General features: G+C 41.5%; 1 protein-coding gene across 2 annotated transcripts in view; it reads right to left on the minus strand.

The window, feature by feature from the left end:
• The window catches only part of ENPP6 (ectonucleotide pyrophosphatase/phosphodiesterase 6), a 224,355-nt gene that overhangs the window by 107,786 nt on the left and 102,890 nt on the right, over nt 1-13,679 (minus strand). For both annotated transcript variants that reach the window (XM_029584122.1, XM_029584058.1), the window contains exon 2: nt 6,821-7,000. In XM_029584122.1, the coding sequence (XP_029439982.1) occupies nt 6,821-7,000 (180 nt within the window). The remainder of the gene's footprint in view (nt 1-6,820; nt 7,001-13,679) is intronic.

Raw genomic sequence — 13,679 nt, forward strand, 5'->3', positions numbered from 1 at the left:
AGGGATGGGTCTATGAAGGGGGCTGGGAAGGTGGTCAAAGAGGAAGCCAGTAGGGGGTAAGAAACAGAAGAATGGGGTAGAGGCCAGAGAAGGAGCAGGGGCTGGTGAGGGGATGATAGCACAGGAAGGTAGATGAGGATAGGGTGAGTACAGAGGGTGGTGGGAATGGGGGACTAGGGAATGGGTGAAAGACAGGGGAACAGGATACAAGAAAAGGAACGAGAGACTGGGAATGGGAGGGCTAGAGGAGATGGAAAACTGGTAGATAAGATGAGAAGTGAAAAGTTTGAACCTGAGAACAGGAGGTTTAAAGAGAGGAAAAGGAGTGCAATTTAATTAAATTTAATTAGAAAGGCAAAGAAGAGATAAATGGAGAAAATGATGAAAGGGAAGGATCAATATCTGAGACAGATGAGGGAAGGAAGGGAAGAAGACTGGAGGAGGGAACCAATGGAAAATGGAATGAAGAATACTGAAGAGAGAGACCAGGACCAACTCAATCACAAAAATAAAATGCCCAGACAGGAAAGGCAGAAAATATTTTTAGAGAGTGGAATATGTTGGTCTTTTGAATGTGCTTTTCTTATATTTTTGTGTTTTGCCCAATTCAGGAGGAAATGCACTTCTGTTTCTTTTTCTCTGGTGTTGCACTGCATGCAGAGTTGGGCTTCATGGGGTTTCCATTTCAGATTTTGTCTGCATTTTTCTGTTTTTAATTTGTGGTCCGTTATTTTGTGTTAGGTAAGGGTCGGTTTGCGTTATGTGTGTGTGTGTGTGTGTGTGTGTGTGTGTGATTGAGGTGAGGGATTCAGCTGTCTGGCTCTTCTGTATTTCCAGTAGAAGATGTACTGGTGTTCTAGGGCCCACAGTAATATTTGCAGTGCTGTCTCTTCCCAGGCACCGTTGCTGCTGTTTGAATCCTGGGAGTTCGTTATGGTTTGGCAGATTTTCTATATAGATTTTGAATATCTTTTTTGAAGGATTATAAATTACTTCAAAAGGTTTTTGGCAGTGAAAGGTATTTGTGTGGCTGTTAGCGAGGTGACACTAGAATTCAAATTATTTATTTTTTTGTATGGTGAGTTGGTGCGGGCCTGTCTCTTGGAGAATGTATCCCTTTTGGGTACCTTAGCAGGGGCGTTGGGGGGTGGGGCATCTCATCCCTCGCCTCAGGCAGCAGATTGCCATAAGTGGTTCCTGACTACGGGCAGCAGTTACTGATAAAGTAAAGCACTGCTCCTGCTCCAGGCTGCCTGCACTCTGAACTCTCCCACAGCCTGAAATCATCACCAAAGGCCGGATCAATGTCAAAAGAAACGTTTTGGGCCTGGCCTTTATCGATGATGTCAAGCTTGGGAGGCAGCTCAGAGGGATGGTCACATAACAAGCAGCACCACCAACTTCAGCAGTCACCCTAGGCCTCTGCCTACATGTGATGGATTATCTGTAAACGTATTATGTGAGAGACTGCATGAATCCCTTCAGTTCCTTCTTCAGTAAATACTGAAGAAAATAATTCAGCATTTCTGCTTTTAACTTGTAACCCTCTTCACAGTCTTCCTTTTCTCCTCTCAGTCTTACAATCTCACCTCTGCGCTTTTAGTAATGTTCCTGAAAAAGTCTTTGTCTCCTTATTATACCACCTTAGCTCATTTTTTCTTCCACTCATGCTTTTGCTGTCCTTTGTACCTTCTCTGCATCTCTCAGTGTTTTCAGATATTCTTCCCTGTCCTTCCCATTCTGAAATCCTTTATACTTTTTGAATAATAATTTTTGCCCATGTTTTCTCAACCACAACTTTTGAAAATCATAATGGTCTTTTTCCTCTTCCTTTTATTTGCTTTCCCTGGCCCTCACTTAGCTCTTTTTAGAATAGCCCACTGTCTACTTTAGAAATGTAGGGCCCCATTGGTCCCCACTATTGTGTGACACTGTAGCACAGCTATGCATTTAGAGCAAGAGAGGAGCTTGCCGTCTACGCCACAGCACCCCCATACCAGGCCGCTGCAGTGGTTGGTGCCTGTTTCTATATAAGACGGAGATCCCTAGGGTATGTGTGGATCTTTCAGTTGGAAAATGGAGGGAGAGGAATGTTTATTTTGAGTTCCTATTGGTTATTTAGAAATCCTAGGCACAGTACAGTGGCACCTGGAGTTGTGAAGAGTTACAAGACATCCTTATTTGAGTGAGGAGACGACTTTTCAATTTGGAGTTACTTTGAAGAAGGATTTTCCACCCTTCCTTCTCTTTCTAGCATTGGGATTGGTTTTATTTGCTTACCTGTTTCTCTCTATCCGAGATTTTGCATCACCAAACATAAGTCCAAAAGGAAGAACTGACATTCCTCCAGTGTCCAAGGGGAGTAAAGAGAGTAAAGAAAAGGAGAGAGGTGGCACCCAATCAGAGCATAACCACTACAACTATCTGCTGGGTATTCAGGGAGGTACTCTTCAGGTACAAAGGAGTAAAAAGAGAAGAGAGGAAGAGTAAGAATCTGATACCAAGTCATCTGATCCAAGGTATGTTAAATGAAAAGTTAAATTGGGCCTACCGCCCCACCAGCTTAGACAATCTGTTATGTTCACTGGTTGCTGGACTCACCCATGACCAGCATCGCTCACCACTGATATGTCCTAGCTCTCGGTGCGGCCTGGAGTTATTCCACATTCTCCTCCTGCTGTAGGATGCTGCTAGCATGATGCCATGCTCTCCTCCCCAGTGGGCTCCCTTAGGCTCTCACACATGAGCCATGTCATCGTTTGAAGGGCCCACAGCAGGAACTCAGGCTGCCAGCAGCTGCTGATGACATCACGCAGCGAGGTATAGAAGGCCCAGTGACGCTCAGAAGCTTTGCTTCAGCAATAGTCTCTTGCATCATGCAGGAAGTATTCCAGCTATTCCTGTGCTTGCTTTCCTGGTTCCTAATTCTCCAGCTTTGCCTTGCCCAGCTTTGCCTTGCCTCGCCTTGCCTCAGCCAGTCTTATCTTGGCCAGCCCTGCCTCATCCAGCTTTGTCTTCTCCAATCTTGCTTTGCCAAGCCTGTCTCATCCATTGTCTCCTGTGTGTCTTCATGTATCTTTGACCTGACTCCTGGATACTGACCTCTTGCTTTGGACCTGACCACGAGTCCCTGCTGCCTGGACCTGACCTCTTGCTTGTACTTGACAATGTTTGCTTGCTGCCTGCCCTGACCTTTGGCCTGTCCAGTACCTTCAGCTTGCTGCCTGCCTGACCTCAGTGTGCCCTTAGACTTGCTTTCTCTACCAATCTAGGGTCCCACCTAAGTCATGCCAGCACCAGAACCCAAGGGCTCAACCTGCGGGGAAAGCGGCTGGTATAGTGAAGCTCCAGTCTGTCCTGAATCTGCGTCAACTATGCCACAGTATAAAGGGCTCACTCCCACACCAATCATTACAAAACCCAGGAGGAAACCCCAAACTACCCCAAGAGTAGAGAGGGATCTGTTTTGGACCTCATTGTTGAAGAACCCAAAGATTCACAGATTTACCAAAAGTAACTTTGTGTTATGGATTTTATAAATGGATAGAAACTTGTAAAACAGCGCCATGTTTCACTATTAAAGAAATACATCAATAAAGTTGTGCTGATTATTGACACCTACTATAGATACAGTAATTTAACACCCAGGGCCAAGGAGGTTATTCTCCTCCCCACCATGGTGAATCCTGTAGGTCTGGGGTTACTAAGACTGTAAGAGGTAAAGTGAGTGCTGAGTGTTTGCTCATGGACTCCTATGAGAAGACTCAAGTCTGGGGGGGTTACAGAAAGGACTTTCCACCCTGCCTATCCTTAAAGTATCTTCCATCTTAACAAAGTTAAGGACCCTGATCTTTATAGTATGTATCTCCTCTTTGTCTTGCTCTTATATTTATCATTAGACAATGTGGTTAAATATTATTTAACCATATTGTCTGATGATCTCTAGATCTCACATCACCACCTACTAGGACATCAGAAACAGCAAAAGGTTTAGTATCACCCCCCCTTCCTCTTGGGGTCTGTTACCATTTACCTGAGGACAGCCCTTTGAAGGGAATCCAAGATCTCTCTGCTTCTAAGTATTTCTGCAGTTGGAATGTTCCAGTCAATAACGTGCAGATTAAAAAGTTTTCCACCAGTAGCATTTCCCATTTGACTGCAGTATCTTGCTATCCAGCTCTTCTGCCTGCTCCAGAGTTTAGATTATACCACTAAAGATAGAAATACTATCTTTCCAAGATTGCACACAGCACTTTCTCACTTCCCTACATCCCTTCCATTTCAGTGTATCCTATACTCATTATAAAACCTAAACTTGTTGTAATATCTGCTTTTAGAATATTTAAATTTGTGAATTATACATTATAATTGTTGAATTTTATCATTGTACTCTGTAATCATTGTAATGACCAATCTTGATGTAACCTGCTTTGAATGCCTCTCCTAGAAAAGCATGATATAAATAAATGATGATGATGATGATTTGTTTACATAAAAGTACTATTCCTCCTCCTTTTCTGCCTTCTCTATTTTTCCAGAACAGATAATAGCCAGGAATGGCCATTTCCCAGTCATGGGACTTGTTGAACCATGTCTTTGTAATTGCAACAATATCTAGATCTGTCTTTGCCATTAGGGCTTGCCAGTTTGGAATATTATTACCTAGACTGAATATTGTTCTCATAGTCTTCCAGATATTTCTGCTTTCCTGTCTTGCTTCTGAAAATTTTCATACCTTCCAGCTTATCCTCCCTGTTTTGTTTTTTTTTATAAATGCACACCTTCTTTTGTTTCTCAACTAACATCATTTGTTTGTATATGGGACAACCAGACAAAATCAGCTCCCATCTGTTCCCTCTCTTGCTTACATTTCTTTCAATGTAAGATCTGAACCATTCACCTAGAATCTTGGTTCCTCTCTCAGGCAGATGCAGACTACCTCTATGGCATATTGTTTTAACCTTCCATGTACAACTCTAGTCTCTAAAGCATTCCAAACCATTTTCCATACCTTGACTTTACAGCCATTCAGATGTGACATAACATACAGTGGTAATAACAAAAAAAATGCTATGGTCTTCATCCTTTACCTAACACCTTCCCCAAATTTCTTAAATTTTTCTTGTACTAAAATGTCTTGGTTCCTAGCCAGGATAGTTTCCAAGTGGACTATGGCATCAACCTCACCTTCTCTTTTTTCCTACTCCAGCAATACTGAGAATATGAATTGTACCGAGGAGTCCAGTAGACATTTGTTTCCCTCAAGTCCTGCCCCCAGATCAGTTCTTCTCATGATCACGTGCTCCACCAGAAGATGTTTCTTCCTCTTTTGGGTTATTCCAACACTATTCTGAAGTTTCATTCATTTTTCATATGTCTTTGTGGAGCTATCTTTTGCTGTTGACACAGTGAATGTGTCCTGTAGTGGCATAATTTGGAGAATTTTTCTGTGAGTTATAGTACCGTATTTATCCTACAAAATCTACCATAATCCATTTGCTTCTGGTTCTTTGGATACTTTGTGGTAGTGAGAAAAAATGTGCAAGACTCTGGATATGGATGGGGAAACTATCTTTTAATTCTGGTTACGTCTTTTCTGAGCTAAAGCCATCTTCAGTCCAAAAACTGAATACTGACACAGATAGGGCAACCCTGAAACCTCAAAATCTCTCTAAAGACTGCTTCCCCGCAATTATTACATTGCACCATTCCCATCATTCATATTCCTTTTATTTCTGTTTTGATTTTTTAAGTTAAATGTTTTCTACCTATTTACCTAACTACCCTTTGTAACCTCTTAAGAAAATATATCATTGTCTAATGGCAGCGGACAGTTTTAGAAAAGCCTTTTTTCCCTTAGAAGGGTCTTTACTGAAAAACAGGAAGGTTGGGATTTTCAGTTTTAAAAACTATTTCCAAATCACAACAAATTAAAATGTCAGATTTCAAACCAGTTTTTTGTTTTTTTTTTTAGCAAAAACCAAAATACAACTTACTGCTTTGGAAGCCAAGACATTAAGCAGAAGCAAGTAGGCAGACAGTATGGATCGATGGTCCTTATCTGCGGAGAATTGCCATGTTTCTTTTCTGTGTACTTGAAGTACGACAGAGTACACACAAGAAAAGCAGTAATGCCTACCCAACATTAATGAGAACTTGAACTCTTAATTCATTCTTTTTTTAAATTGTTTAAGGTGCCCACCCATCTCCTCTACGACCTGATGTCACAAACAACAGCACACATGCTGTAGGAGGTAATCAGATTTTCAATCCATGTGAGCCAATTTGTGGCACTGTTCTAAGGTATGGCTGCTTACCAAAGTTCGGCATTGTGAGGGAACAACTTCAGGAATTTCAAAACTAATGACTTAGTAGTACAACTTTTAAGTTGATAAAGAGTGAGCACTATTACTTGCTTTGAGTAGTTTTTAACATTTCACAATTAAGACAATGTCATGGGTTGTCATATAGTTTGAATGTAAAAGTACAATATCCACCCTCAATCTAACATAAAGCAGCTTGTATCTGTATCTGTATCAAGTAAAATGATACATTCTTGTTTGTGACAGTATATCTCATATATGGATAGTCTATTAGTCATATAAATGGAATTTCCAATCCACGAGCCAGATAGCGTATATTATTTGAATCATGTAACTGAAAATTTATTGGCACCTACTAGCTAATTTATAATCCAAACCAGACTTATTTATGTGTCTATCTGTGAACCGTTGTGATAGTATACCACTAAACGACGGTATAGAAACGTTTTTAAATAATAAATAAATAAATAAATGACACTGCAATTCCAGATACTAACCAGGCCAGTAATACATAAAAACCTTCTTTTTCAGTTTTTCCATTGTGACCCAGAGAGGCTCGGATCCATCCCACCAAAGAGGCAGCCAGCTTTCTTCAGTTATACCAATATCAAAAGATTTATTCGTCTTCTGGTCCCACATATAGTTTCCAACCATTTGATGTACTTCACAGTGGCGACCTGCAAGGAAAAAAACACAGATCTTTCAGCTCTTACAAAGTCTTCATTAATGTGACTTTGGACCTCAAAGAACCAGAACCAGAAGGTAAAATATTGAAATAGGGCCTTCTCAGTGGAAGGATCCCCAGCTGTGACACTCCCTTCTAGCTGAGATTAGACTGGAGCTTGATTATAGGGCATTCAGAAAAAAATTAAAAATCGGGTGCTGGGTAAATGGGGCTTCTGGAGTTAAAGCTGTATGGCATATTCGATTACACTGGATATGATATCTGTATATTTGAGGATCCCAGTATATTCAAGGAAGAGTAAGTGTTGGCCTCTGCATGGCTAAATGGGATGTGCCATTTTGGGGTTGAGGTTAATAGGAGGATATGTTATGATGCGTTACATATTGATGTTGGATTATGGTTTTTAGTACACCACACTGGACAGGACCTTGGTCCTGCTTTTGCAGAAAATGAAATGAAGATCATGGGATTAACCAAGTAAAATTGTTTCATAATGATTGAGTCAAACTCAATGGGGAGTCACAAAAGGCTTGCAGCAATCCAGCAATGTCTTCAATTAAGCACAAAGTCCAAACTGCTCAGAAAAAAAGAGCTATTAACATAAAACATTCTGTGAGATGATGATGCTGTTCTCTGGAAATAACAGTAGTATGGCTTTTAGGGGGCAAATTTCAAAGGCATTTACAAGGATAAATAGATACAGTATTTAGCTGGATAAAATGGCCTGACCAAAAGTTGTCCTCTTCAAATGCAGTTAGAAGTATGTGCTGGCTCCATAGCGCATGCCCTTTCGGCTACATTAGAAGACGACCTTCCTGTGGGCATATTTAGGTTGGAAGAGGACAAGAGCTTGCGTGCAAGGGGTTTCCAAAAGTAAACATGCTCTGTTGCCCCCTTTTTTCAGTCCCCTGCTCAAATAGCAAGTGTAAAGTACGCGGTTGAACTTAACGCACAAACTTTGCACTTGCTCATTTGCAAAGGATTCAGCATATCGCTGATTGCTAGAAACAGACTAGGAGAGCAAGTAACAAATGCAAGGTGCATCCAGCCTGGCCCTTTTCCTTCCTACTGCAATACTGTGGACCCTACTCAAGCTCTGAATTCACCCTTGTTTTCTCACTGCTGAGGATCCTCGGTACTTTTCTCATGCTGTCTTAAGTTTAGTATCCCAGAAGTTGAAACACCAGTTCTTCGCTCGGGTTAGAGAACACCCCAAGAGTCTCAAGGGTTACATTCAAATCATTCCACAATCAAATAATGGGAGCAAATAGAGATCTTACAATTTGTTTTATCTACCTGTTTGTTATATCCAGAAATCTAACATTTTTTTTCAAGTGATTACAGCCTCTTAGTATAGGAAAACCAGGGACCACAGGCAGGTCCTGTCTCCCTTCCTGTCTGCCCCAAGAAGCTGCAGAAGATACTATTATCCCCAGCCCCAGGGAGGCACAGGAAGGCTGTCTCTCTGCCCCTCCTGCCAGGAATGCAGCCAGCCACCGATCTACAATGAACCATTTTAAATAATTACTGGCTGAATCTCGAGGTCAACAACATAGTTAGTGAAAATATAGTTTATTTTTCAATGAATATAGTAGTAGTACCAGGTAATCTGAAAAGAAAATGGATCCCGGTCAAATTGATCCCTGCCTTTATTTTGATAAGTTTAGAAGAGATGGGACAGGCCATTTTCTGCACATATATATACTTCAATTTATTTATGTAAGGGGGTCGAAGGACTCTTTACTTGTGATGCAAGTGTCGCCATACAGACACAGCTATGAGATGAAAGAAGAGTGGGCATTTGGTGGTATTCTGGCACTCCCAACTGGGAAGGGTCTAAAGTTCTGGAGGTTGAACAAAAGGGTCAGAGCTTAGAAATGTCTGACTCCTTCTGGCTCTCTCTTCTGAAGGAGTCCAAGACTGAAGATTGGAATACCTGGGACTCTAAGAGGGAGCAGAGCTTGGAGCAGCATGAGGAGGCTCTAAAACGTTTTCCAGGAGTGATTCCTTTGGCGTGAAACCTGTTTTAGGTTTCTTGCTCTATTGGGAGTCCACCCGCAGGCTGATGCAGTAATCTGGGCATTAAGAAACCGTGCGTTGGATTTCAGCACACATTTTTAACACACAAATTACATTTTTCTAACTCCTCATACAGTAAGCTAATGTTACGCAACTGCATCGGGGCAGGAGCAATTCCCAGGTACTCCTGCCCTACCTACTAGTATGTAAAAATGGCTCTGGCTGGCCTTGTAGCTAGCACTATTTTGCAGTACAAAAGTATCTCCATACTACTGTAAGTAGTGTTGGGTGTTGGCTTGGCCTGCAGAAAGTCATGAATAAATGGAATGACAATTAGAATAAAGTGAACCTCCCATACCAAAACAGCACTAACTGCCAGCATTCAAACACTAACAACCCTTCGTATGAAAAGGCAACACTGTAAATATTGTACCATGTCCTAAAACATCAATATACCTCCTATTAGGAAAACAGAAAAAGCCAAACTGCTATAGATCCCTACACAGAAACTAAACACTAGCAGATTAAGTCACCTCAGTCACATATGCAGAACACACCACACCAAATACAGAATAAATAGATCACAAATTATAAATAGAAACATGAAGACAATAACTGAAATAGAAACTGCAACAAGGCAGACTGTATACAATGCAACAATGGAAACAGAACCATTACCATTTTTATAACATATTAAACAAAATAAAAAATATAAATCAATAATAATAAAACCATACCAATAAAAAGAATAAATATTTCAAAATAACTGTTGAATAGAATAAAATCCAAAAATTAAAAACTCTTTAACATTTTTTAAAAATTTCCCAAACACCAATAAAATATTTCAAAACAGCATACATATGAAATAACACCCAATAATCAAAACTACTAAGGATTTTAAAAAATTCCCTTTCCATCATACCTGGGAACTTGTGATTTCCAATCTCAAACATACACACACACTTTCTCTTTCACTCATACACTCTGTTAACTGCTCTCTCTCTCTCACTCACTCACTCACTCACACACACACCCACACACACACACACATGCTTTCTCTCTTTTGCAAGGGCTTCTTAGTCTCACTCCTTTGTTTCTTTGGCTGCTGGCCCCAATGGAGTTTCTTTCTTTCTCTTCCTCTGGACCTTGCTTGATAATGGGAAATATTGCAGTACAGGAGAGCAGGGTTCAATTGTCATGTGTCGGCCCTGCAGCATGTTGGAAACATAAGGGGCTAATAATTCCTCTATGCTGATCTTGTGCATTGTGGGATCAGCATAAAGGAAATACAAACCCCATGAGTTTTGAATATCACAGGGCTGGCTCACAAGTAGACACTCCCACTTCTTCTGTTCTCAGGTTGGGTCATACACGGGCTGAGATGCGGCATGTGTGGCTACATGAAGAACTCTGTGCAGCTATGCATGCGCGCAGCTTAAAGGGAACACTGGTGGGCAACCTGCAATCTCATCATCATCAGCTCCTAGGTGTGGTCTAACTGAACTGACAGCCTGACCCGAATCAGTGAATGTATCTTCAATATTATCCACCAACTATCTCAATAACTAATGAAAATCTGGTCTTGCCTCTATCTTGTCTTGTCACGTGATTGGGTTATCTGCAGGATAAAATAAAAAGAGGAACAAGGACAAGGGGCCCTGGCTCTCACTGTGGCAGACTCTCACACTTGGTTGTTCTCAATCTCTAGCAATCTCCTTTCCTGCAAGCAACAATAACTCTATACAAGCAAGAACAACACAGGCCCTTTGCAAACAACAGAGTAATCACAGAACTATCTCCAGGAGCCCCCACAGAAAAACAGCATGCTGAGTAACAGAAGATAGAAGAAAGAGAGCATCCCAATGCAGAGCCTGGCCAAGCTTAACTGCCAAAATATGTAAGTTTACGGATATCAAATGTTGAATAGTTTAGGACAACAATACTCTCTGATACATATTATTCTTGTAAAGAAATTATAAACAGGGTATGTAACAATGAATGCTGAATGTTGTGATTATTACTGTCAATTATTAATGGAATATTAACTTGATTGTAAAAATAAATCCTACTCCTTTAAATGCTGAAAAGAGAGTAAACCAAAACTTTCTGACTATCCAGTGGATTCAAAGAAACTGCATTTAAACTGGGAGACCAATATTCAAAAGCCATTTAGACGGATAACTGAAACATTAGCCATGATATTTGATGATTTATCTGGCTAAATTCTAGCCAGATAATGAGTTATCTGGCTAGAATTTAGCCAGATAAATCAGGGGCATTCCTAGGGTGGGTGGTAGGTGTTCCAAAGAGGATTATCGGAGTTAGCCAGTTAACTTATCCAGCTGAGTCTAGTCGTGCTATAGGGCTGTCCTAAAGTTAGCTGGATATCCTTATCTGACTAACTTTAAGATAGCTGGGGATATTCAGCGGTGCTGCTGTGCCGCTGAATATCCTGGTTAAGTTAGCAGGTTAAGTATATCCAGCTAACTTACCAAGCCGCTCAGCAGCTGAATATTAACCCCTACATTTTCACAATACAAACACTCAATAAAGATATATAAATGTATACTAATTCTCTATGGTTTGGTTGATTCCCAATCCTCAATTCTCTAACATTAGTTTCACTCCACTTCTGGCCACCGCTTTGTTGCACTGTTTCCCTCTCTTGAAATCATCAGATATAAAGCACCCTAAGGTCTATTTCCTGCTTTATGGCCATCAGCATCTCGACACTTATCAGGGGTTTCTGCACCCAAAATACATAACAGAATTTTTTGGATTGAAACCAAGCTGCCAAGCAGTTAACCAATTTTCAAGCTTTCTTAAATCATTTTGCATACTATCTGCTCCCTCAAGCGTGTCCACTATGTTGTAGATTTCAGCATCATCCACAAAAAGACAATTGTTTTCCTCCAAATCCTTACACAATAACACTCATAATGATATTGAACAAGATCAGCCCCAGGACCAAACTGAGGCACTCCATAAATCACCTTTCTCTTAAATCCCTGAGATACTTCACAATTCACCTTTCTGTACCTGGCCTTACTTTGTATCCTGACTCCACCCTGCCTGCTGCCTGCCCTGACTCTTGGCCCATCCATGGACTCTCTCTTGGTTCGCCCTCAGGATCCATCTAAGTCCTGCCAGCCCCTGGAACCCAAGGGCTCAACCTGTGGGGAACAGGGCTGGATTAGTTGAAGTTCCAGTTTGTCCCAGATTAGGGTGTGTTCACACGCTATTGGCAGGAGACTAGTAGGTACACCTACTAGGCTACACCAGCCTTCCCACAGCACAAGGGCTCAGTGGTCCCAGAACTGATCCCTGAGATACTTCACCATTCACCTTTATCCATTGAGAACACTGACCATTTAGCCTTACTTTCTGTTTTCTGTCTTTTAACTAGTTCTCAAGCCACAACAGAATATTGACTCCTATACCATGACTTTTTAATTCCTCAGAAGTCTCTCATGAGGGACTTTGTCAAACGCTTTCTGGAAATCCAGATTCACTATATCAACTGGCTCACCTTTACCCACATGTTTATTTATACCTTGATCATTTATGATTACTGTTGCCAAGTGGCCCCAAAACTATTATCTCTCACACCAAATCCTGTGTTCCACTAAGGACTAGGTCTAAAATAGCTCCTCTTCTTGTTGATTCTTGTACCAACTGCTCCTTGAAGCAGTCATTCATTTCATCTAGAATCTTCACCTCTTTAGCATTTCCGCATATGGTATTTACCCAGTCAGTATCGGGTAAATGAAGTCATCATTATTACTATGCTGCTAATTTTGTAGGCTTCATTAATTTCTGTTTGCATTTTATTATCTGTCTGGTCATTCTGGCTAGGTGGACAGTAATACATGCCCAACGATATTTTATCCCCCTTTTCACATGGAATTTCCTTCCATAAGAATTCTACAGTACATTTTGTTTCCTGAAAAACTCCTATTCTGTTTGACTCAATGTCTTCTTTAACATATAGTACCACTTCTTCATCAATTTGATCCTGTTATGGTTTGAGGTGTTTGAGTGGATTCTTGAGTACTGTGGCAGATGACCACGCCCATGGGGAAGAGCCCCGCGGGGAGCCACAGTACTGGGCTAGACTCAGGACGCACAAACACAGAGTTATGTCTTTTATTGTACAGCTGATGTATACCACCAGAGGTGGCAGTAGTGAGGTAATCCAGAAGTAGCAGTCCAAGGACCCTCGGTAGAGGGGACCCGTCTCACCAAGATGATATAGGGATATCCAGGTGTAGGTCTCCCAGCACGGCAGAGCTGTAGATGAGACAGACTGAGAATTAGATTACTCACTAGATGGCAGCTGTAAGTTGACGATTCCACCAGGCAGAAGTAGATGGTAACAGGCACCAAGGCAGGGAGAGCAGGTCCTCGAGGAGCGAGTATCTGATACCAGTAAGGCACCTGAAAGAAAGCAGAGGGCCCCCGAGGAGCGGGTACCCAGGTTAGAGAATACCCCGAAGGGCAGAGAGAGCTTCCAGCGGCAGCACGGAAGCGGCAGAGTAGCTTAGACCGGACGAGTCCAATCCTTGCTAACTCAATGAGCTAGCAAACAAGCGTAGGCTAAATACCTGGATGGTGTGATGTCACTCGAGGGGGATGCCCCCGAGATTCCCGCC

Source organism: Rhinatrema bivittatum, chromosome 1, assembly GCF_901001135.1.
Source record: "Rhinatrema bivittatum chromosome 1, aRhiBiv1.1, whole genome shotgun sequence".
Taxonomy (NCBI): domain Eukaryota; kingdom Metazoa; phylum Chordata; class Amphibia; order Gymnophiona; family Rhinatrematidae; genus Rhinatrema; species Rhinatrema bivittatum.